Source organism: Limanda limanda, chromosome 6 (assembly GCF_963576545.1).
Source record: "Limanda limanda chromosome 6, fLimLim1.1, whole genome shotgun sequence".
Classification (NCBI taxonomy): Eukaryota; Metazoa; Chordata; class Actinopteri; order Pleuronectiformes; family Pleuronectidae; genus Limanda; species Limanda limanda.
This window is the reverse complement of record NC_083641.1, coordinates 16,994,216-17,019,088: the sequence shown is the minus strand read 5'-3', so window position 1 is coordinate 17,019,088 and position 24,873 is coordinate 16,994,216. Positions and strand designations below refer to the sequence as shown.

Below are 24,873 nucleotides of genomic sequence, written 5' to 3'. Positions count from 1 at the left end.
ATAACTACGTTTTCCTGGGGATGGTTTTGCATTTGTTTTCATTTAAAGTATATTTATTTTCTTCCTAGCTGGAGAATTTTAATTTCATTGTATTTCATAGGATTATCTCTTCTCTCTATTCTGTTTACACTGTATAATTTCTTCTATTCAATGAATTGCATGTTTAGTTATTACCACCTTTACTGATGTCTATCTCCTCTTATCTTATCTTATGTTATCTTGTGTTATCATATCTTATCTTATCTTATTTAATCTTATTGTATCTTATCTTATCTTATCTTATCCCCGTATCCCCTTATCCCCTATCACCTTAGTGTTGGTTACTCCAGGATAAGACCCTGTTTGTCAGCTGTCCAGATCGGTTGGTCAGGGATCCGAGCCAAATATCTGTGGGTGTGTAAGAGAGGAGAGGGAGGTTGACATGGGCTCTAGCCCCTCCTCCTATTCCCCCAAAACCATTTACCTGGATGTGGATGGCAAGGTGCAAAAGGTAGGTCCCATCCCATTGGAAATGTGTTAAATGGTGGGTCTCTAATAGTGTTTACATTTCTAAAACCAGGTTAATAACTCAACTGTTGTGAATGATGTATGTGAGATGTGTGAAATTAGCTCATTTGACCAAAACATTGGACAGTTTCATGAACATGTAAAACACTTTTGTTTAGAAAAATGCTGGTACAATATTATTGAATTATGGTCTGGATATGTTGGACACACACAAATTTAAAGATTTAATTTGTAAAACTTGTAAAACAGGGACAGCAAAGACATTTAAAACTCTTACACTATTTCTTCTATGAATCAGAACTATGTTTCCATGTGGATTATGTGGCAACCTATAGATAAAAAAGATAAAATCATAATTAAAGATGTTGAAATCTTTACATAAATAATTAGAGTATAATCGGATTCATTACGTATAAATTAATGTTGCTACTTTAATACACTGATTATAATATTGAGGTTAATTAAAGAAAGCGACCTTGTATAACTTTAACTATGTCAATTAAAAAATTCACTTTATAATTCCCCTCCTTGCCTAACGTGGGATGTGTTCCCCACGGACTGAGTCACCTGAGGAGGAGCTCAAATTAGATGGTTGTGCGTTTGCCTTACAGGTGTTACTGACAGAAACAAACACCCGTTATTAGCAGCTCACACACCCTTTCTGCTGCCTTGCAGCTCTGACAGAAATTATGGATTGGGTTTCATTTCTTACCTCACGCTCAGGTTTGCAGAGGCAGCAACTAAACAACTAATCAAAAACACAGCAATGACGAATATGGAATGTAACACAACATACAGCGATCACCTATTTCAGCTTTTTAATAAACAGAGCAGCGTTTTTAATGATCGTTAACACAGTCGTGAAAAACGTTTTCAGGCTTGGGTTTCGTGTCGGATCGGTCCGAACATACTGAGATAAAAACAAATGAGACACCTGCTGCTCTGGCCGATGTAGAGTGCTTCAAGTAGAGAGCTGGCGATGACACATGTCTGTTCAAGAGCGCCAAGGCCACGGCCTGTGGCTGAATGTTTGTCTGCCACACCTGCTCACTCTAAGATGTAAGGTCACACTTTTCTCTCAGGGTCCATGCACACACTACACAGATCAACACACCATGCAGTGTGCTGAGCTTTGTAAAGCGATCTGATTTATTTCAGCATCACAGATAAAGGTGATCTTGGCGAGTTTCATGCAAACTCGCTTCTTCTCTCTCCCTCATTGGTTTCTCTGCCGATTTCGCCTCATTCAGCCATGAAGCAAACCAACCCTAACTTCACGCTCCCATGTGACCCCGGTGGTAACAACATGAAATTTGATAACCCCACCCACCCCCCGACCCTGTCAGAACACTGAGGCCTTATGTCAAAACCACAGCAGCTGTTTGTGTGCAGCTGTGCGCAGGTGTGCCTTTAGAAACACAGACTGCACTGTGTTGGATTCATGACCCGCGGAGGAGGTTTCCTAAATAACGTGACGTGAAAGCCATTAAAGCCACAACAACGGGACATTATTGATTCTATATAAATCTGCGACCTTCTGCCATCTTTGTCCTGTAAAACATGTTTTTAAATGAATAAAAACAAAAGAGGTTAGTTTATCTTTGAACTGAGAAGTTGCTCTGTGTGTCTCACAGGTGGTGTTCAGCCGGCATTGCAGTCCGTGTGACATCAAGGAGCTTCTGTGTTCCTCGTCCAACATTCCCAGGTTTGTCAGCGAGGATTCTCAGTCACCCAGGTCATCATGAGTCATGCTGCTCTGGAGATGTTTCCCCTCTCATCCAAGAGGTTTTTCTCTCCAGGGATACGAAACAGTGTTGAGAAGCTCCAGACAGCAGAGACAGAGAAGGATCACATGCATGTAATAGTCAAAGACATACTCCCTTAGCTATGCACATCAAAGCAGACGATGATTAATGACAGAGGCAAGATCTGGTCGTCATCTGCTTTAACTGGGGAGGAAAAACCTGTCAAACGCTGCTCTGTCAGTTCACTGATTTTCCGTGAAGAAGGTCGCAAATGTTTTATCTCCAATATATGATGAGCTTTATTTCCACTGAAATAATAAATTCTAGGCACTTTGCACATTATCTTGTTGTGTGTGCAACAATAGAATAAAATACAAAAAAATGTTTACACTTTAAGGTTTTTCCTCGGTTGTACTTTCCTTTGGACATAGCCATTTGGACAAAAGCAGCTTTGAAACAAATATATTGAAATGTTTTGTGTCTCATTGCAAAATATCTTTAAATGTTATTTCCAACTTTCAGAGCATAACAGAGCTCCAGTGTCTTGATGAAGTGGAAATAAAGTTAAATTGTTTCAAAAAGCTCCACTCTTCGTGAAATGGGGCAGAACATGAACAAAGGGCAGTGGTTAGAGATCAGATGATTCACTTAGCCTCTCATCCTCTCATTACAGGAACACTGCCATCATGATGGTGGATCCAGGAGGTGCCATGGTCTCCATGGACCCCACCATGCCCACCAACACTCCAAGGTGAAAACACAAATTATTCTACATCCATGAAAGTACAAAATCACGACAAAGACCTTTTTAAGTTAATTTATGAATAATAACGATTGCACATCTGATTTCCTCGCAGCTCTTTGTACAAAGTTGTCCCTCTGTCTACTGGTCAACTCGGAGGTAAAGTGCCTGTGTTTGTCCGTCACTAACACACACATCAACAGCACCTCCACTGTGATACTAGTAGTGGACTAGGGATGGGGGGAAAAATCGATTCAGTTACAAATCGCGATTCTTGTGAATGACGATTTTAAATCGATATGCTGCCTCCAAAATCGATTTTTTAAAACATATTTTATTGGTTTATACCGGGGGGAATATATTGGGGGGAAACATCACCCCAGAGCAAGTGCAAACAACAATAGCCTACTTTTTGTTTATTTCAAAGTTTATATTTTAAGTAAACTTTATTCATTCTATTTAATTTACCTTTTATTTATTGTTTAAAAGTAGCCTAAGTGGCATACATTTCTTAATCTGTCAGTTTGTGTGCAGTTGACAGGGGTTATACAATAATAGGGCACATTTTTATTTATTTTCTCTATTGGCTGCCCGGCAGTCATTAAGTTAATGTTAATATTTGAAATAAAACTGGTAGAGCTCTAAGTGAATTTGACTGTGTTGTATTTGAAGGAATGATTCAACATTTTTCCATGGTCCAGTATTTAAAAAAAAAAAATAACCAAAAAAAATCCAAGGAAATCGTAATATCGAATCGCAATACTTACAGAATCGCAATACATATCGTATCGCCACCTAAGTATCGTGATAGTATCGTATCGGGAGGTCCCTGCCGATTCCCGTCCCTATAGTGGACCATGTGATCTCTGCTCACAATGACTGATCAGGATTGTGTTTGTGTCTGCAGACAAGGAGGACATGTTTCAGAACGTCTTGTCCCAGGTGGCCGAGCAGTTCAGCAGGTAACCCTCTCCGTTGTTTATGTTATGGCTGAAGCCTTCCCTTCCCCACCCTAACACAGAACTCCCACATACCAGGCACCGCTGCTTTACAGTGGTAACACACGCTGACACCCACAGAGCCGAGTTCAATTAGAAAACAACCTCCCTTCACCGTCGTCTTTTATAGTCTAGGTCACTTTCTGGATTTTTTTTTGTGATCCTAACAAATTAACCATGTGGTTTTCTTGTCGTGATTTGCTTTTCTCTCACAGAGCCTTTCGCATCAACGAGTTGAAGACGGAGGTCACCAACAGGCTCGCCATGCTGGAGAAGAGAGTGGAACGTGAGTGGCACATTTTTAACAGTGTATCTGAAGGGATCTCAGAGGAAACCCTATTTTGAATGACCAATACAAAACTAGTACAATAGGATTCAGTTGTAAGCATACCTCAGTCCACATATGAAACAAGATTTAAATTCACTATATCTGGAATTTTACTTGAGTCTGTAGGAAATCGTAATGGGTTCTTACCTGACCAGTACCACATCCTTCCACCAAGTTTCATGGAAATTCGTCCAGTATAGATTTCGTGTAATCCCTTGAAATGATAAACAGACAAACAAACATCTTATCTCTGATTGTTTTGCAGTGGAAGGCTTGAAAGTGGTGGAGATTGAGAAGTGTAAAAACGACCTGAGGAGGCTACGAGATGAGATGACTCAGACAGGTTTCGGCAGGTGAGATGACCATATGACTCCTGTTCATCTGTAAAAAACCTGATATCAAATGTAATATACACTTTTTTTTCCTGTACTTGCCATCTCAGAGTGAGCTGTCCGTGCAAATACAACTTCTCAGACGATGGGAAGAAGGTCACTCCTCGACGAGATGTCCCCAATTACCCAAAGGTGCGTCCACTGTGGTAGTTCCTCTCTTCGCTCCTAGACAGAGCTGACTTCTGATGGTCTACAGCTGATGTTCTGATGACTGTTTATATTTTGGCATTTACAGTACACACTGTCTACGGAGACCATAGAAGCCCTGAAGAAGCCAACTTTCGACGTGTGGCACTGGGAACACAATGAGGTTTGTCGTTAGCGCTACTCGACTAAAATCAGCCGCTTCCACTCCAGGTCAACAAAGTGACGGATTTCTTTGCTCTTTCTTTGCTGCGGCAGATGCTGAGCTGTCTGGAGTACATGTACCATGACTTGGGGCTGGTGAAGGAATTCAACATGAACCCTATCACACTCAAACGCTGGCTGGTAAAGTTAGAGCAATGTCTTATATCCTGCGATGCACCTGATCCAGATTTCAAAGCTTTATAACAGGAAATTATTTTTAATGGGTTAAATCCGAGAGATACTTTTGATTTAAGATTCTATAACGAGCACATTGAGGGAATAACTGTGTTCCTTCTAGCTGGGGATTCAGGAGAACTACCGTAACAACCCCTTCCACAACTTCCGTCACTGCTTCTGCGTGAGCCAGATGATGTACGGCATGATTCACCTCTGCAACCTGCAGGTAAACCGCAAAATTTGTCAGAACAGTGTGTGTTCGTGCTTGTTCAAATAATCATCCAGCATTTACCAAGCACATTTACAAAATATTTGACAGGTCAGGACAGATCATAATTTCTTACAAGCAAACCACCCTCTTTGAAATACCAATTAATAAACGTGCAGATTTGACGTATTTACTTTTATATTGACAACACCGTTCCTCTTCCCTGTTGTCCAGGAGAAGCTGACTCTCACAGATATGGGCATTTTAATGACAGCTGCAGTGTGTCACGACCTGGACCACCCCGGCTACAACAACACGTAAGAATCACCTCTCTGTCTGCAGAGGTGTTTACAGATAAGAGCAGTGCAGATGCCCGTTGACCCCAAGCATGTTTTGACATCCCCACCACAACATTGCTGTCGAGCTGTGAAAGTAGTTCAGCATGGATAGGGTGTTGGTATGAAAACACACTGATCCAGATTATCATGTTGTTTTCATGTTGGGTTTCGGGAAAGCGAGGGGCCTCTCTTATGAGGGAAACATGATGAGGAAATACTAACGATTTATCATTTATATGCATTTTCAATTCGCTTTTAATCACACTGGCACCTTGTGCTCATCTTGATGAACCAAATCAATGACTCTTTGTGAATAATGGTGGATGGAAACATGCATACATTTGAATTTTCAGTGTTAGGGTTAGGCAGTGTTAAGTTATCTTGATGACTGCTAATGCCTCGTCCATCGACTGGACAGTTGAAAGGTTTAGGGTTAGGAATATAAATTGGTCACAATGACTTTCCCCATGCAGATTGACGTGGTTTGGAGGGAAGCGACAAAGGCAAGGCACGTGCTGGCGCATATCACTCAGGGTTTCCAATGCTTTGTGCATTCCTGCCACAGAAATAACAATGATTGGGGTGAAAGGAGAAGTTGGAGTTGGGTTCCCAATAATTTCATCTTTACGTGTTTTTGCCTTAGAGATAAAGGTAAAAGGTCGAGAAGGACATTGTTGGATTTGGAAAGTGTCAAAAGGCTGGGTAGATGGAGTTGGGTTAGGTCGAGGTTAGGGCTGGGCAAAGAACATTTAATTGGTTTAGTGTTAGGGGTTAGCCCTAACCATCTCAATGTATGTACATATGTATCCCCTATTCATCACCCCTAACCCCTAACCCCATAACCCATAACCCATAACCCCATAACACTTTCAATCATCCGTTATCCATCAGGTATCAGATCAATGCCCGCACAGAGCTGGCAGTACGCTACAATGACATATCTCCGCTGGAGAACCACCACTGTGCTGTGGCCTTCCAGATAATTTCCCTTCCTGAGTGCAACATCTTTGCCAATGTGGATCCTGAGGCTTACAAACAGATCCGACAGGTGAAATGTGCTATCAAAACAGAATCTACTGGGCAGTGTAGCCCTGTAGTAACCCCTAACCCTAACCCTTTTCATGACTGGTTTCACTGAAGATCAATGTGATTTTATGACTTCAAATTGTGAGTAAATGTCTTCCCCTTCCACTTTTGATTTGTATTTTATATTTTCAGGCGATTATCACCCTTATCCTGGCCACTGACATGGCCAGACATGGAGAGATACTAGACTCCTTTAAGCAAAAAGTGGACAACTTTGATTTCACCAATGAAGAGCATGTGACATGTGTACGTATGTCTTACTGGATCCCATTGCATCTCCACCTGACACCAGCTGTTTGCTGGACTGTACATTCAGACAAGTGGGCCTTTATCCTCCGTCTGTGCAGTAATTAGCAAATGCCAACTGGATTGTAAAAGTGTAATTGTGAGGGCGGCCACAGGAAAACAGTGGACGCTGTAAAACAGACGTGTGTGTGTGTGTGTCAGTGTAATAATGAATAGGCTCCTTTGTCCTCAGCTCGTGTTCTTAATGTCCCCAATTGTGTTTTCAGCTGAAGATGGTTTTGATCAAGTGCTGTGATATTTCCAACGAAGTGAGGCCGACTGAGGTGGCTGAGCCATGGGTGGACTGTCTACTGCAGGAGTACTTCATGCAGGTGAACATTAAACTAAAGCCTTCACATTTACCCCTAAATCCAGGAAGTTATCAGCAGAAGGAAGAGAGCACACAGGGTGAAATAACAACAAGTCCTCCTCTGTCTTCTCCAGAGTGACAGGGAGAAGTCTGAAGGTCTCCCCGTGGCTCCCTTCATGGACAGAGACAAAGTCACCAAACCCACTGCTCAAATCGGATTCATCAAGTTTGTCCTCATTCCGATGTTCGAGACGGTCATGAAGGTAGAGCCTTGCCCTTGTGGGCGTGTGTCTATTTCATCACGCTCTCCTCAGTTGACAGGTCACGTTCATACCGCGGCGTTTTTTTCCCACAGCTGTTCCCTCAGATCGAGGAGATCATGGTTCAGCCTCTGAGAGACTCTCGCGATCACTACGAGGAGCTGAAACAGATCGATGACGCCATGACAGAGGTAAAACCAATTCTATCCATCTGTCTGTAAAGTGAAATGGGCTCTAAGTGCTGCTAAAGATTGTGTGACCTTTATATGCATTGTGCACATGGAGCACTGAAGCTGCTGCTCATCTCGGCCTCCTGTGTAGACATGGAGTCAGGCCACAGCCAGTGATCCCAGCTGAGCATTAAGACTGTAAAGAATGGGAAACAGCTAGTTTGTCGCTGTCAAACAGTAGCAAAAGCCAAAATATCTGCCCTCCAGCCCCTCAACAACTCACCCATAAACACTTGTTTACTATGTACAAAAACAGAAGGGGAATTTATTGGCTCTGACTGGTTGCAGGCAAGTCAATTCAGTTTTATTTCTATATGTTTACAACACTTTTTTATCCTCAGACCCCTGAAGCAACCCGCAGAGACTCCAGGATGTTACTGGTCCCAGTCAAAAAATAGTCCTGTATGTAACCCCCTATTAAAACGTTTCTAAAAATAACATTTTACTATTCAGAAATCACATTTCATTCGTATTTATCATGAACAAAAAATAGGGAAATATATATATATATATATACTCTTAATTCAAGTGAATATTTCACAATAAGAAAATACTGTTGTTTTTAATGTTTTTTTTTCACATTCAAGTTTCATATCGTGACTTGGGGGGGGTGCGGAACAAACCAGGGAATAAGACTGGTCTGAGCCTGCACACACACGCAGCAAACAAAGCTTTATGGTCGAAAAACAAGCCTGTGTGGACATGTGCAACTGGGGGCGGGGTATTTAAATGGAAGTGTAAAACGTTAACACAATCATACCTGTGCTTCCTGCAGTGATCAAAACAGGTAAACAAAATCCAAGTCGACTCACACATCTCAGCTTGTCACTGAAGCTTTTTTTTTCACCTGGAGCAACAAAACACCACCAATTATCAGTTATGTAATATGTTTCACTCGGGTGGGGTCACGAACACCACAACTGGCTAACACAAAGGTATGTCTTTTGTTCAATGAGGCTCAGAAGAAAAAAACTGAAAATATGTCATTAGGCGGGAAGAAGAAGTAAGCTCTGCAGTGAGTGAGTGCAGTGGTATCTGTGTAAGTAAAAGTAACTGACTCCTTGGTTGTGCTTTGGTGTCTAGTGATAGTGTCACGAGTGCTCTCTGTCTCTGCCTCACTCTGGCCTCTCCACAGCAGCTCTCCTCTCTATCTCTGTAGGACTGGGCAGCACTCTCATCACTTTGGATTCTCGTCACTTTGCAAACGGAGGCCGATCCCATTTAGTCGGCTCGATCAAAATGGGTTCTTAGCTGCTTTCAGACATGCGCCTAAGTCCGGGTATTTGCCCGTAATTTGTCCGGAGGCGCTGAATGTGAGAACGCAAATGTTTGAGTCAGTTCCTGCCACGCCTAGAAAAATGACCGGGTGAAAATGCAGCAAGGAAAATGTCCAGAAAATCATCAGTGAGCAAGAAGAAGATGCAGATGAAGATGTCAAATTGGAAAGAAAAATAGACCAGAGAGTTTTTGGTGATAAGTAATGACACAAGGCCAGGGGTGGGGCCAAGGGGTACTGACCCCAAATGAACTCTAGTTGGCCCCTGAAGTAACCCAGTCCTTTCAGTCATCTTTATTTTTAACAACTATTTTTTGGAAGATATTCAATTCATGTTGTGGCTCAAAGCTATAGTAGCTGAAAGAGAACATGGAATGACTTAAATATGCACCTTTCTGAATCAGGGATTTTGCATGGCTGCTGGACATGGTGGCCCCCTTTGTTTTGGCCCTTTTAAGGCCCTGCATTCAGCTAAATCTATTCGTCATGCTCTACCCAGACGCCACTCTTCATCTGAATGCTCCGTAAATTATCCTGTTCTTTTGAACACGTCTGATCTGGACAATCTCATGCTGCATTCTTCATATGTGAAAGGCAAACGAAAAATATCCAGAAAATTGGGACTGGACGGAGTTCATGTCTGAAAACAGTCTATAGAAGATCAATGGTCTGCAAAGAAAAAATAATGTCGGACACAAAGAAAAATGAAAGAAATCCCACAAAAATGACTGAAGTAAAATGTCAAATATCTAATAATTAAACGATAACAATACAATTCCACAAGAAAACACAAATTTCAAGTACAAATTATTGTGTTTTTTGATATTCTAATTGCCAAGATTGTAACACCATCATAGAAATCTTATTTTACTGTTAAAGTGACTGAGATGCTGAAAACAAAGTGGTGAGAATGTTGCTCGGTAACAAGAAAAAAACTAAACCGTCTGCTAGTGAACTGAAACCAAAACCTCTTTTTTCATGCCCTTTTACACTAAGCTCTTTCCCAGAAATAAAAAATGAAGAAATCTATTAGAGTCTGAGTAAGTTTTGACTTTTTACTGAGAGAAGTCAATACCCACTCACAGCTCTGTGGCGTATTCAAACAAATCCTTGCTTGTTTTATACGAACACTGAGGTGGATGATTCTTGATGGTTTGTGCTGATCTAGGCACAGCTCTCTCGTGTTCTTTTAAAACTACTTTAAGTTTCCGTTTTCTCTCCCAGGGTCGTGTCTCTCCAACTAATCCAGGCTCACGTTCTGTTACAGGGCTCCACTTTTGTGATCCCGTTCAGGAAAGACTTTAACAAAACATGAGTGAGGCCTTGATGAAGACGTTCTGGGCTGCGTGCTGAAGATGTCACACTGAGCAGGAGGAAGAGGGGAAAGAGGCAGACTGCTCGGCTACACACTGAACTATAATTAGGCATCAAGGTGGCACATCTTGAACTTTGACTTAGGCTTTTTTGCACTGGACGTAAAAGAGAGGGACCTGCTGACCTCTCTGCATATTTATGGTGTTTATGTTGTGCTCTCTTCCTATAGCGCCTCAAGAGTTTGAAGGATTAGTTTCTCTAAAAACAAATCCTAATTCCAGATTGATTTATCGTGCATTTGTGAAAAAAAATATCCACAAAAGCTGCAGAATTGGCCTCATGGACCAAGGTTTCAGGAAAATTCTACCAGCAATAACGAAATTTTGATCTCTGTGATCATTTTTTTATTTCCTTCAGTTTTTTGTCCAGTAGAAAAATTTAAATGCACCAAAGTGGGATGTCTTCACCTCACTGTAGCAATACATTTTCTCACTGACATGGTGCACTGAGTGTTTTTCCAAGAAAAATACAGCTTTCCTTTTTTTGTTCACACACAGCGGGTTAAACATCACAATACTAGGACTATTCTCTTACGTTCAACAGTTTTTAATTAAATAAAGCCACGTAGGGATGTATATTGTTCAAGATGTTACACAATGTGTCCAATAAAACGTTTTAATGTCTCACAATCCTTGTCAAACTGTGCTTTGTATGTCTGTTCCTCTGAGGGAGTACTTATATAGGACAACACACATTTCACTATCTTCTTTCTGTGTGTCCATGTTGAGGCAAAATTACTTCATGTGATAAAATCAGATTAAAGAACAACAAATTCTGACTAAGGTTTGTTGGAGAAAAGTTAAAAATACATTTGTGTGGCTCAGGGGGTAGAGAGGGTTGCCACTAGAGGGTTGGTGGTTCGATCCCTGGCTCCTACAGTCTGCTTTCCAAAGTGTCCTAGGGCAAGATACTAAAGCCTTAACTGCCCCTGTGTTTGATAGTTGATGTCTGAATGTTTGCATGAATGGTTAAATGAATGGTTAAGTGCTTTGATATACTTATGATATGCTTTGCCATATGCATACACTCCATTTTCCATAAGCTTCATACAGTGGCTCAGGGTTATCTTGAGCTGGAGATGAAACAGTGATCTGTTTAAATATAGTGATTATAGTACAAAGCATATTAGTATAAGCATCACATGACTATATTACTGTAGATAATCATGACCAGAAATAGTAGTTTGATAATCCTAACCAGCTTTTACTGTATTACACAGTCTACATCAGCAGATTGAGTTTCCCTGGTTGTGGTGGAGATGGATCAGTCATCATAAAAGCTCAGAGGCTCCTGCGTCACCAGCACTTTTCATCCATTTTAAAATGCTCACAACAGATAGTGAGACACACACATCACCATCACAACTAAGTGGATTCTGCCGACACCATAACACATCTCAGCGAGTGTAAATGTAGGAATCATCTGTTCACACTGAATCAACTGAGTAACCTGACAAGTGTTGTTTGGTTTTCTTTTCTTAGTAATTGCAGGATTATCACATACTCCTACTAATGAACATTTGAATGTTACACGCAAACACTAGAATGGCACTCAGTAAAGCACAAACCTCCAGGGAGGTCCAACAGCCTTCAGTCAAGCTGCATCAAATTTCAAATAGTTAAATATGGTAGTTCCCTAATTATGCCAGGTATTTTTAATCAAGATCCATGAAACAACAAAGAGGGAAATTGTGAAATAATAAAAAACCACCCACAATGTCAAAGAAAGTAAAAAAACTAGAATGAACCTGGATCCGCCCCTGATCTGGATCCACACCAAAGTTCAATGGGTTATTTGCTGACCCATTCTGCCTCCTTCCCCCAAGTTTCATGGAAATCTGTTGCGTTGTTATGTGTATCACATGCAAACTAGCATATAAACCAACCAACAAACAAACAAAAGGACATTAGTAAAAAACTTAACCTCCTGGGCTGGGGTAAAGATACTTAATTTTTGAGAAAGTTGATGCCTCTCATCAATGGAGGATGTGTTCATATGGGTAAATGGGAGGTTATTGCTAACCAGTGCACGGAGGTGCACCGAGGTGCAGGTCCGGTCCCGGAGCTAACGCTAGCAGGGCACCTTTTTTAGTAACAGATTATTGTTGTTGGATAGTGTTGAGCACTGTATGTTATTGAAATAAAGCTATGTTTTTTTTAATATTCTAATCAAAACCTCAGTTTTTTTTTTCTCATTGCGGTGGGCTATTTAAACCGCGCCGCCCAAGTGCGCCCCCCCAAAAAAAGTGTCACCAGCCGCCACTGTTGCTAACACCACGTCATGAGTGAAATTTTATATCTGAAGAACAGTAAAACTTAATCTTCATTTGGACAACTCATGCTGATACTGCTCGATGTTTATGAGTTACTGTGCAGCCCCTCCCTCCTCCAGGTGTGAACAGCTCCTCAGCCCAGCGTCCTGATTGAAACACATTTTATTGCCACCTTTTGGACTTGAGGGCTCGAATACAGTCGACAAGTGTTGAAATACGACTAGTTATTTAATGATGTACCACCCAAAGGTGCTACTTATCTCAGCCTGCACCCCCCACCCCCACCCAGCTTCCCTTTGAGTCATGTCAGATATGGGTGGTTTTCTTCCAGTTACACCTCACTGCTTTTATTACCTTTTTTTTGGCAACTAGCTACTCCAGAGCAGTTATTGCCTCACCTGCTTGCCTTATCTCACACTTCAAATACCACCTACACCGTTCTGTAGAAATCATATTAGGACACAGTAATAACAGTCTGACTCACCAAAGACATTCATTTTACTACCCTTTTTATTCAGGTGTGTTTTGGAATTGAGAAATCCAGCATGGGAGGTATTGAACTTCAGTGTCACTCATTTAGTTTGAGATATAATGTGATATATCTCAGTGTTTATTCACGTATTAATCGTCTTATGGCTTTTTCCATTGTAATCTTGTAGTCTTTTGTGTGCCATTCTTCTATAATAAATAAAAAACAAAACAGTAGCCCACATGTTATTGTCACAGCTGAGAGGAGAGAAAGTAAGGTAACACATGACATGAGTGCGTGTCTTGTTTGAATTAAAGGAATTACCCATCACCTTCTCCACATAACATGACACAGTGTGTTGACAGTAAGCTGCCCCTGATTAAAGCTCCGCTACACTTAAATAAAGGGAGTTTCTACAGACATGTTTAGACAAGGTGCACTACATATTATATTATTAGCTTGGCCAGGGAGGTCACTTTCTTTAACATCGAAATGAGGGCGTATTTCTTAAAAAAAATTATGCATGGGGAATGTTGGGCCTTGGTAGAGTAACAGTCTGTTCCAATTATTGCCATTCTACTCTTATTGTTAGTTTGAAGGATAACTTAAAAACTACTGAACGGATAACCAAGAAACATAATCATGATTTATAAAAATCATGATAATCTGCTTCGAAAGAAACCTGCAATGGCCAATGGGAGTTCACGTTTAATCACACAACTTTTCCACACTGCAGTTCAGAAGGTGGCGGTAATGCGCCTAAAGGTTCCCATTGCCAACTGTCATAAGAAGAAGAAACACATGAGTTTCTGCGAGATTTCAAGTCTCTCGCCACTGTGAAATCATTTCCTACAAAAGGCAAGTGTGTGGTCTGATGATCAGGCCAAATTGTCTCGTGTGTGCTCTGACAAGTACAAAATAAAAAATTGGTTTCTGTCACTCTGTCTGTGGTCACAAACATTTTTAGAATCGGTTAAGAGTTAAAAAACCTCTAGCGTGCACAAGGCCTTACTGTCTTGCTTGTTTATGAGACCTGAACACAGAATTTTTGTCATTAGGCTTCATTTTGTGTAGCTTCCCTTAAACTGACATGGTTCATGATGCAGATCTTCATTTCAGTTCAAACATCAACAGATGAATGGCTCAAGTTGAAAATCTTTCCAGTCTTTCTTGTCTCTTGGTCGACAGTTAGATGTTTTCATTGAGCCGACTCTAAATTGACATAACTGTTATTTAAAACCATTGAGTCATTCATTTTGCCTTGAGGCTGGGCGTCACTATACTTCAATGGGCCGGTTTGTTGATGTGAAAGTAAATACTGTATCCCTTACAAAGGTACCTAGTGGTGGCTTAATGAGCAGTTGTTCCATTTCTTTTTATGATATCAGACCTTTGCATGCTACTGAAGGTGTGGCAGTTTTGCAGAGACATTTGATCACGGCCTCATACATGATCAAGCTGATTTACAGTCAGTTATATTTACTTATTAAGCTGAGTGTTTGCACAAGATACACTGCTCCTCTATGACAATATTGTCTTGTATAATAAACCCCAACCAAAGTGTAATTGTAGACAATCCAAATATATACACATCAACATATTTGGACTTCTAAACCAACATATTTTATTGTATTGTTTATTAGGTCCTTATATCATGTTGGATAGACCAGTTTCTGGTTGCACCCACTGAAATCCTATTTTCTTTCGGCTTATAGGAGAAATAAAGGTTGACCTCCACCAGCAGCAGCCCATCTGCTGAGGAAACCCTATGTTCTTTGATGTTCTTTGATGTGAAGATCCGCCGGTTACAGGGGTGTTCCAATGATTTACCGTCTCATAACACCGAGAGACTCACAAGAACAGATCCATCCAATATCTGTACCGCTTATCCTTTGAGGGTCGCAGCAGGGAGAGGTGAAGCCAATCCCAGCTGACACCGGGTGGGAACAAGAGAACTACAAATCCAAGCAGGGGCCCAGATTCCGAAACTTTTATGCAGTTTGACCTCACAGCACATTAGAGCACAGTTAAGCCATTGACTCATTTCAAACTGTGTAGCACTTTCTAGATCAAATGTCACTCCCACGGCCGGGACACCGTCATCAGGTGTAATTTGGGGTGTGTCATCCCTAAGGAGCCAAATCAAACAACCCACTTTCTGGTTAGTGAACAACCTGAAACTTCTGAGTCACAGTAGCTGCTTTAATTATCATTATGTGTCATGTTAGATTTCTTTACTGCAGATGTTCCAGAGATCATTTATCTATCCTCAGTTTGTTTTCTTTATTTTATTTAATGAACTCTTCACCATGAAATACTTTGTTACTCCCTGCATTCTCGTTTAAAGGCTGTTAAACGTCATGAGAACTGTCCTCTGCACAGATGCACATTATCTTTGTGAATTACTGCAGCTACCCCCCCCCCCCCCCCCGCCCCCCCTACCACCCCAGCTCCTAATCATGGATCCCAGATCTACACTGGTGGTCTGACAAATGCCAATGTTGCACGAGGCCCTAAAGGTAATTTGATCCAGCATATACATCATTCTGTCAAATTTGTAGGAATTTGGATCAAAACTGATAAGCAGCCCAGAGAGGAGAGGAAACACATCTCGTCCTAACTGAAATGTTATTGCCCCGTAAATGTTTGTGCTGAGCTACGAGCCTGTTTTGACTTGACCGCGGTTGCGCTACAGTTGTGGGAATAGAGCTGCTGCTTAGAGCCCTAATGAAAACCGTCATGTAGGAAACAGCTCTCTCAGCTTCATGTGTGTTCTGGAAACCTCTCATTAAAAGATATAGATTTACAGGTGACGTTAAGACTTTAGTGCATAACTCAGAAAAATGTCCTTCTCTGTTTCTTCCTTTCCTCAACAGTTTTTCCTCCTTCTCTTACTCACTGCTGTCTCACGCCAGAACGCAGTGTGGAGAATTCCTCCCAGCGTGTGCTCTTCCAGGGGTTGAGGTAAAAGGGCAGTGTGTGTGTTTGTGTGTGTGCGTGTGTGTTTTTGTGTAGTGTGTGTGCGCTCGCTGTCAACAGGCTCTCCAAAGTTGAAGCCTTGCAGCAGGAAGCCGTGGATGAGCCATGGCCTAGTTTCATGGGAAACTGGGTAAAATGCAAAACACATGTCGTGGAATAAATTCCAACTGTAGCCCTACCTGGGTTTTTTATGACCATACTGTCCATTAATCTGTTTGTCATTATCTACTTCTAGCTCGTCCAGCAGTTGATGTTTTTTTTACACTCGTCTGAATGATCTCAATGTGGAAGCTGTTGGATTCTTTGCACATTTTGCATTCATCTTCTGTCGAAACCACGGATTGGACTCTGGCATCGCTCAGGGGAATGAGTCAGCTGCAGTCTTTTCTCTGCTGACCAGACAACTCCACGGTCCAGACCTATTTAGTGTGAGCAAACACATCACACAGACGCCTGCTTGTGGAAGGAGACAGTTAAATCATCATGCATGTCCCCCTTCCCCTGACTCCCACATTCACAAGAATCCCCGCTTCCTTGTTTGACCACTGGGCCTCGAGGACACAAGCAGGATTTACTAAGGACAGTTACATCCCTGACAAGAATGGCAAGAAGTCAGAGGTCAGGGGAGAGAGTAAACCCTAAATTCTGCTCCTGCATTTTTGTGTCAGCAGCCAAACACTCTGTGGCAGAGGAGACAAAGAGCAGTGACAGATGGACTAAATCTGGGCACCAAAACAAAATAGTTTCTCCTTTCTTTCACTTGCACAACTGCAAATCAGTGTCTCGTCAATTTAGCTTTGTGTCCTCTCCTCCTTTCAAATGTACTTGTTGATGTCTAAATTCTAGTTAACAGAATAACTCGACCAAAAAGTCTCTTTAAAAGTTACTCCCTTTTTTTTACAAGGTAGAAAGACCTCACACGCTCCACAACGAGACTCTGAGACACCTGTGCTGCGTTCTGACAAACAGGAGGTTAAACTTCATGTTTCTGTGAAGGGCTGTCACCACACAATAACTCATTTTAGTGAGAAAGAGAAGGGTTGCTACTTTTTTAGAAATTTCTCAAATCGGTGCAATGCTATAATATTGTTTGGTAATTTTGCATGACAGAACTGGTGGAAGTTTATAAAAGAAGTTTAATTTAAAAAAATTGGTTAAACAATCATCATTTAACACCTGTAAACAGTGCATATATAGGTGTATACAAATATTCTAAAACTTGTACTGACATGTTTATGTGCTAGAAAGGTGATACTCCTCCAAACTCTGCTCTGTGGAAAAATATATATGAGAATTTGTTTGAGTAAGACATTACTTTGTACAATGTACTTTTTATCTCTCTCCATATTGTGTTATTGGTTATTCCATGACTACATCACCCATTATAATGTGACTCATCAGTGTCAATCCATGCATTTTGTTCTCCTTTAGGTCACAATCATAAACTGTATATATAGATGGATGACCCATTTCTTCCCATTATCCAGAATCGAAGCCAAAACATCTAAATACGATCACTGCCATCTTGAGTCTATGACATCATCCAGAGCCACAATCTGTGCAGTAGTGATCAGGAGATGAAGTCATGAACAAGAACTCGACCAATCACAAGCCGGTCTCAGCCTTCAATCATGACGTGTCACCCTGTTTTATTAACATCAAATAACTAATTAAACCAAAATCAAGCAATTGGATAAACTTCGGTGTGATGGATGAAATAACAAAAAAATGTGTGCGACCTATACTGTAGCCAGCCACCAGGAGGCGAACAAGATGATTTTGCTTCACTTTAAGTGCGCTGTCAAATCGTCCATCTTTATATACAATCACTGATCTTGTCCTGTTTCTTCAATGACCACATCATCCATTATAATATCACGTATTCCTCCTTTTCGTCCTCTTGTAGGTCTCAGCTGTGTAACCGTCAAATGCTACACTGGCCCTAAGTAGGAATTTAAAGATCTGATATCTGAAGAGTTGTGCTTGAGGATGCTATCTCAGCTCAAGTATCCATTTCCTGCATACCAGCATCTTTTAGATAATACTGTTGCTTTTCCAGCTGCCTCATGAAGGCCAGACCCCTGCATCAACTCAACAAGAACTTTAGCTCTGTTGTTCTACGTGTTGTAAATGCTTCTCCTGAACCTTCAGCCTCGGCTTGTGTTTGCTCTTTACTGCATTGTCTACGGTTGGCATTTAAGAAGCTGTACTCTATAGAGTTTTTCAACTTTTTGCAAAGGTCATTCGTGCTCTGTGAACAAAAAACATGTTCGTTTTGTTTGTCAGATACACATTTCTAGAGGCAGTGGTAAATGACTGTAATTATTTGCAGGCGTTTCTATGCTTGTTCCATTGACTCTTTTATGGTTTGTTTCACTTGAACTTTGAACAGGAAACTCTGTAAAATCCTGCAGTGCCTCTGGTTATTCCTTCATATTTTGTAACTTTTGTATGTATTAAAACAGGAGCAATTACATTATACAGACTACTTACAGTGTTGTGCTTCTTAATTTTAATTAAAACTCTGCACACATGAAACTGAAGTCTGGGAGTCATTAAACACAACCTTAAAGTTACCACCTCAATTTACAATTTATAGCCATCCAAAAACAGACATCTCACTGGTTTACTGCTCTTCTCGGAGAAGCACTTAGATTAATAGTTCTCCCAGTAAAACCGAGCACCAGGGAACCGGCAATGAATGACGTGGACTCAGGAAAGGCATATACAGCATATACAGTTTATACTAATAGAGATAAATACAAACACAATGATCAGCTGATGGACAGCTGATTGGCCTGGATATGTGTTGTGGATGAATCATAACTCCTCAGTACCAGGGAGCCCAGTCTGGCAGCTGACAGTTTGAAATGCTAATCCCAGCAGAAGAAGAGAGGCCCTGACAGTTTGTTTACAGCGTGATAATCTGGAGCGGGCATCTTGATTGTGTGTTGGCAGTGCGTCAGCAGCCGTGCCATGATTGCGTTGCTGCACAGCAATTACACAGGCCTCTTATCCGTATGACTAGCAGGCCTGTTAGTGGAGTAAAGCGTGCCTAATGACAGATGGACATATGGAGAATACGCCTGCAAAAAAAATATGAAGTAGAGTACTTTAAATTCTTCCCCCTATAATCTCAGTCGGGGGTAATAGCATGAGGCTGGAGTGGAATTGGGTTAAAGGGAACAGAGTAATGTTGATACTTACCACTATTAACATAATGATATTCTGGGTTTTTCATTTTCATAATGGCAGCTCCAGAATATCCTCTGGTCTTCAGCATTAATGTATTGGTGTTTGTCCCTTGCAGCATCAACACAAACCAGGAACACAAACTTTACTTAAACTTGCAATAAACATGTTTCTGCAACAGTAACAAACTGTAAAGTAAAGCAGACAAATTGCGAACTGTGATTGGTAAATATGGATGACTTACAGATAGAGAGGGACATTGGTGTTAATTTGAAACCACAAACCTCCAATATTAACTCTCCTTTTGCCCTCTGACAACCCCTAAAGTAAATTTCTGACTGAGCTAGCTGCTATATGATGGACTATGTCAGCCGGTTGCTAATGTTCTGGCTGTCATTTGGTTCTGGGCTGGTTGTGTACACTTTTCACTAAATAAGCAGCTGCTTGTCGAGGAGAAAAACTAAGCTGTGGGAGGGGAAAATGACCCAAAACATAAAAAATGTAGCTAAAATGCAACATAGAGCTGAAGAGAGCCACACAAGTAGAAATAAAAACTCAGCGGCCAAACGCTAAGACTTGGGTTGGCATTATATTTCTCTCAGTTTACATTTGACGATACTTTCAAGTCCATGTTGTTCCATGTCGGCTCATACAGCCTGAATTCAGTTACCCACTGAGCTTTAACAGACTCAGAATCACTCAGAGCCGATGGTGAATCTCAGTTCACTTGTATTAGTTCGCCGTGCATGGTTCAAACTAATACAAATATGAACCTATTGTATCCTGAGAGGTTTCCTGCCAACCCTGTTATTATATTGCCGGAAAAGGCCTTGAGCAAGTAAATGATACTAACTCGGTACATGGGCATATTTGTGTCGGCTGTCACGCTTCATTTCTGGAAAAAAGTGGGATCACTTAAGGCTGAAGACCAGCACTGTTATTAGTGTGCAAGCTTTATGAACCATTGTGAATATGACTTGAGCTGCTGACTGGCACAGGATCTTGAATGTCTTTGCAATCAGTTGACAGAATATATATGACAAACACTGTATATATAGTGAAATTGGGTCACATACACTGAAAACATTTATGGGACCATCTGAAAATACAGTATGTGCAAACCACAGGAAATACTGCAGAATATTTGGAGTACAACAACTGCTTTACTCACAGGAAAAACTGCGTTTTTGTGATTCACCTCCATGTGACTCCCTGCAACCTTATTAAAAGCCTGCACCCACCCTCTCCCCTCTTGTGAATTAGCAGTAATTTCTACTCTAACCCCAGCAGGCCAAGAGTTGGATTAATTAAATGTACTGGGGAGATGTTCCGTGAATCCGAAACAGATGTTTCATGAGTCATGTTCTCCCTCAGAACCAAGAATTAAATCAACGCCATCCGATGCAGTGAGGGATGATGGAGGATTTTGGCCGATCAGCATCTACCTTGAAGCTTCACGTGTCAGCGCCAACGACAAGAACACTCTAATTTTCAGTAAGAGCACTGGAAAATGGATGTATTTATGTTTGTAAAGGGGTTTGGTGGAGGTTTACCCGATGTGTACACACAGGTAGCATGGGGCGTACTTCTTATCCTCTGTAATTACCCGCAGTGTTATACAGTAGATGTTACAGGTATTTGTATTTGTACTGTCTAGAAAGAAAGAGGGAGGTGACTCTACCTCAGCTATTAGGTTATTACAGCTCTGACTTTAATGGAGGAAAGATAAATGATATATTCCTACAACTGTGTTTAAAGTGGGATTGTCTTTCATCTCCTGCTGGGACGCTGCCAGGAAACATTCTCACTGTGGGGTTTAATGCTCCGAGCTATGAGCCCAAACATGTTTATTTATTTTCACAATTCACAAGAGCCTCTCCCTACCCCCCCCCCCCCCTTTCTGCATCTCTCCCACTCTTTCTTCCATTCTCCTGATCTCTCTGTCATTAACTTTATGGGAATTTCCATGGAACTATTTTGTCATGCAGGTTACTGGGTGACGAGCAGAATCTGTTTTAGGGGTGTGAGGTTTTTTCTTGGAAAGACAGAGGTTGAGTGATCACTTTGTTGACCTGTTCCACTGCCTCCTTCTTAATAATGTTGAATCATTAAACCTTATTCAAACATTTGTAGATAAAATGATAAGGTCTGGCCGAATCAATATGCAATCTAAGACCTGTTCTCTAAGTGTTTGGGATTTTTTAGATCAAGGATGTTTAAAAAGGACGATCTGAAGAATGCTAGATAGAGACAGTGTTCAAATCCTTTATTTAAGTAAAGGTAGAAAAAAGTAACACTTCACTGTTCGTATAAAGTCTGTTAAAGTATCAGGAGTAAGGCAAAAAACTATTGAAAGTGAATCTTATACTATTAAGACTATTATCAGATTATTTACGCTGATTTGCTAATGAAGAACAAATGCAAAAGCCACTTAAATGCACGTTTTGGCAGGTAAAACCTTTTATTATGACATGTTATGTGTGGGATAATGTATGTTTGAATGTGGACTGTGTTAAATTGTGTTTCTGTTGAGGCTTTAATGTGGTATAATACATTTATATTACTAAAATGCATGCATATGAGCAAAAACGTTCTGTGGAAAGCATGGTGAGACCGAGAAAAGTGATCTAAAGGATAAAGTGCAGAGGGCCGGCGCATGCTTCTGCGTTTTCACGGGAACGGAGACGCAAGAGCCCTTCCGGGCCCCTCACGGCCCTTCCTACGTCCTTACGTGCGTCGGCCAATTTTTCTAACTAGGCGGCAAAGCCCCGCAAGCGTCACCCGGCCGCGAGGGCTGTGATTGGTCTGCTGACTACATCATTTCCGGAGTCGCATTTCCGGTTCATGCCCGGAAACCACGGAAGATTTAGAAGAACGAATATGGACCAGATAGAAGAGCACTCGGCAGAAGAGATCCGACACTATGTCAACTAGTATAACCCGTCACTAACCGGCGGATTTTTCCGCCAGAAAAAGGCTCTGCGGAGCCGCCGTGGCGATGTAAATAAATCGCTCTTCTTCGTGCAACACACGAAGAAGAGCCGACTTCGACAAAAACATTACTCCGCCTAGTGTTCTGGCGGGGAATTGCATGGCAACACGCGCAACGGTTGGAGAACCATGAATGACAACAAGTCCTGCGTTACAGCTGCGTGCCTGCGGGCCCCTGACGACGCAGAAGCATGCGCCGGCCTTAATGGAGTATTGACTCTGTGATGGTTACGTTGGATCACCTGCAGTGACACTGGAAGTATGTTCATATAAAACCCTCCTTCAAGCTTTCCTGTCTGAAGGTTGAGTAATTTGGGTTTTCACAATAAAGTTGACTTTAATATACTGAAACATGAGTCAAAACAAGATATTCTGCAAAATAATAAACCTACAAGAGTTTGGGTCAAAGTGATCGATCCAACGAAGTTTCTTTAAATGATCAAGCTAAATTGAACAATTTCATTCAGTCAGTTTAACTAGTAACCAACGTTTGTAAAAACATGAGATGTATGACATAGCATGAAAGAGAAGTACTTCAGTAAAGTAAAAAATGCCTTATAATGTGTACTTTCACAAGTACGGTACTTGAGTAAATGTACTTATTCGATTTTGGTACTTTGACAAAGTCTCTTATTTCTTTTAAAACCATCCATTTTGTTTCCTTTTAAATAATGTGTAAGACATCCTTTGGTTATCCACATACTGTCAAAATTGCTACCAATATTTTCCTTCTTCTTCTCTCTACTTCTCTTTTAAGTACCATGAATTTTCAGTAGCTCCCCTTCACTTCCCTCTGGTTTCTTAATTGTCTCCCCCACCGTCCTCCAGCCTTCATCCTCCCTATTTTCCTCCATGTGAGCCTGTGTTCCACAAGAGTTCCAGTGGCCCCGGAGCCCCACACATGTAAGAGGATACCTCCAGGCAGCCGACATGCAGGGAGCTCACCGAACGACTGGCTGCTGCCCCGACACACTGTCGGCAAAGCAGTTCAACCGAGGGAATAAAAGGAGGGGTGTAAAACGACAATATCAGAGAATATCAGGGGAGGAGCAGAGAGCAGCCAGATTTCAGCTCCCGCAATCCTTGTATAAATGAGTTTCACATTCTCAAAGAGCAGCACACACACACACACACAGTTACACAAACACTCACACACTTACACAAACACCTTTGGCATCTGCCTGGAGGAGAGATCAACGACAGATCAATCCCAGGACCTCGGCTCTCGTCTCTGCAGTGAAACCCCATCAGCTCATTGCTTTCTGATTAGTCTGTTCAAGCAAACCATTATGGAGCAAAATATCACGGCCATGCAGGGAGTATTAGCGGTGTTACTGTGAGGCCGCATGTGATGGCGATCAACTCACAATGCAAATATTGTCTTTCTCTATCGGGAGTTTTCACGCCCTGCTATGAAAGCAAAGTGCTCCAGTTGTGGGAACATGCTCCTAATCCACGCTACTGCATTTAGGAGATGACAAACCAGAGGGCCCCAATTGCTTTTGTTCAGTTCGCTATCAAAAAGAAAATAAAGATTGCTGTTTTGGCGAAAGGTTCTATCTGGGTGGCACAAATCCCTTCTCATACGCAAAACCGCTTTAAACTTACTATGTGTAAATCCATGCATATGTGCACACACACAGGAGTGGAATGCAGATTTAGCACCTCGGCTGTGGCCAAAGCCAAATGGAAGTGGACGTGTGAGTGTGTTTGTAGCAGTTAAGGATTATTTCACAGCTATGTCACCCACATTAAATCCCATATTGTCCCCCCCACAAAAAAAATCTAATTTCCTGCTGCTTTTGAATTTGGCTTCTTGAATATTAAAACTCCAATAGCATCTTGACCATTCATTTCAGCTGCGATTCACTGTGAATAAGAATTCCCAAGAGCTACTAAATAGTTAGTAAGATGTCGAAATATAAACATAAAGCTCGTAATTCTTTATCTATATGATCACATCATTGCTCAAGAGTGAATGCATCTGGTTGAACAAAGAGATTTATATTGCTTTTTTTATTTTGCAAACTATAGGAGGAAGCCAAGAGTTCATGTGTTTAGGTTAGGAAACTTTTCCAGCTGTGTGTCTTGGATGAAAAAGGGATCACATAGAGAGACGAGAGGAGACAGACCGAAGGCGATGGTGTCTATTTCACAGGTTCCTGCCTTCAGGAATGCAAATACCTTCACTCCATTTCAGCTGGAACCATCAGGAGAATATCCAAGCACATCTGAGCTTTTCACAACAAAGATAAAGTCGGTAGTTCGGGAAACAGCGAAAGCAAAAGTGAAATCAAACAAGTACATTCATAGTGAATTTCATTATATAAACACATGAGGCCATCAGCTGAGCTGCTTTCATGACA

General features: G+C 41.3%; 1 protein-coding gene across 3 annotated transcripts; it reads left to right on the top strand.

Moving 5' to 3' along the window:
• The first annotated feature begins 406 nt into the window (after nt 1–406).
• Nucleotides 407–8,961, top strand: pde9ac (phosphodiesterase 9ac). 3 transcript variants are annotated; one of them, XM_061073514.1, is made up of 18 exons: nt 407–490; nt 2,142–2,212; nt 2,926–3,003; nt 3,110–3,153; nt 3,902–3,956; nt 4,208–4,278; nt 4,586–4,673; nt 4,763–4,844; nt 4,948–5,022; nt 5,115–5,201; nt 5,359–5,463; nt 5,680–5,762; nt 6,675–6,831; nt 7,002–7,115; nt 7,382–7,486; nt 7,599–7,727; nt 7,820–7,915; nt 8,911–8,961. In XM_061073514.1, the coding sequence occupies exons 1-18, from the start codon at nt 422–424 to the stop codon at nt 8,959–8,961; spliced, it is 1,560 nt and encodes a 519-aa protein (XP_060929497.1). In that variant the 5' UTR covers nt 407–421. The 3 variants fall into 3 exon arrangements, with proteins under 3 accessions (XP_060929497.1, XP_060929496.1, XP_060929495.1); XM_061073513.1 differs by having other exon boundaries at nt 422–490; nt 4,586–4,663; nt 4,765–4,844; XM_061073512.1 differs by having other exon boundaries at nt 422–490; nt 4,769–4,844.
• The last annotated feature ends 15,912 nt before the right edge of the window (nt 8,962–24,873 follow it).

Excerpts from the sequence above, each read along its gene's own strand:
- pde9ac (XM_061073514.1), top strand. The coding sequence starts at position 422 with ATGGGCTCTAGCCCCTCCTCCTATTCCCCCAAAACCATTTACCTGGAT. Across the intron at positions 5,763-6,674 it reads CACCCCGGCTACAACAACAC|GTATCAGATCAATGCCCGCA; the intron begins GTAAGAATCACC and ends GTTATCCATCAG. Across the intron at positions 7,116-7,381 it reads ATGAAGAGCATGTGACATGT|CTGAAGATGGTTTTGATCAA; the intron begins GTACGTATGTCT and ends TTGTGTTTTCAG.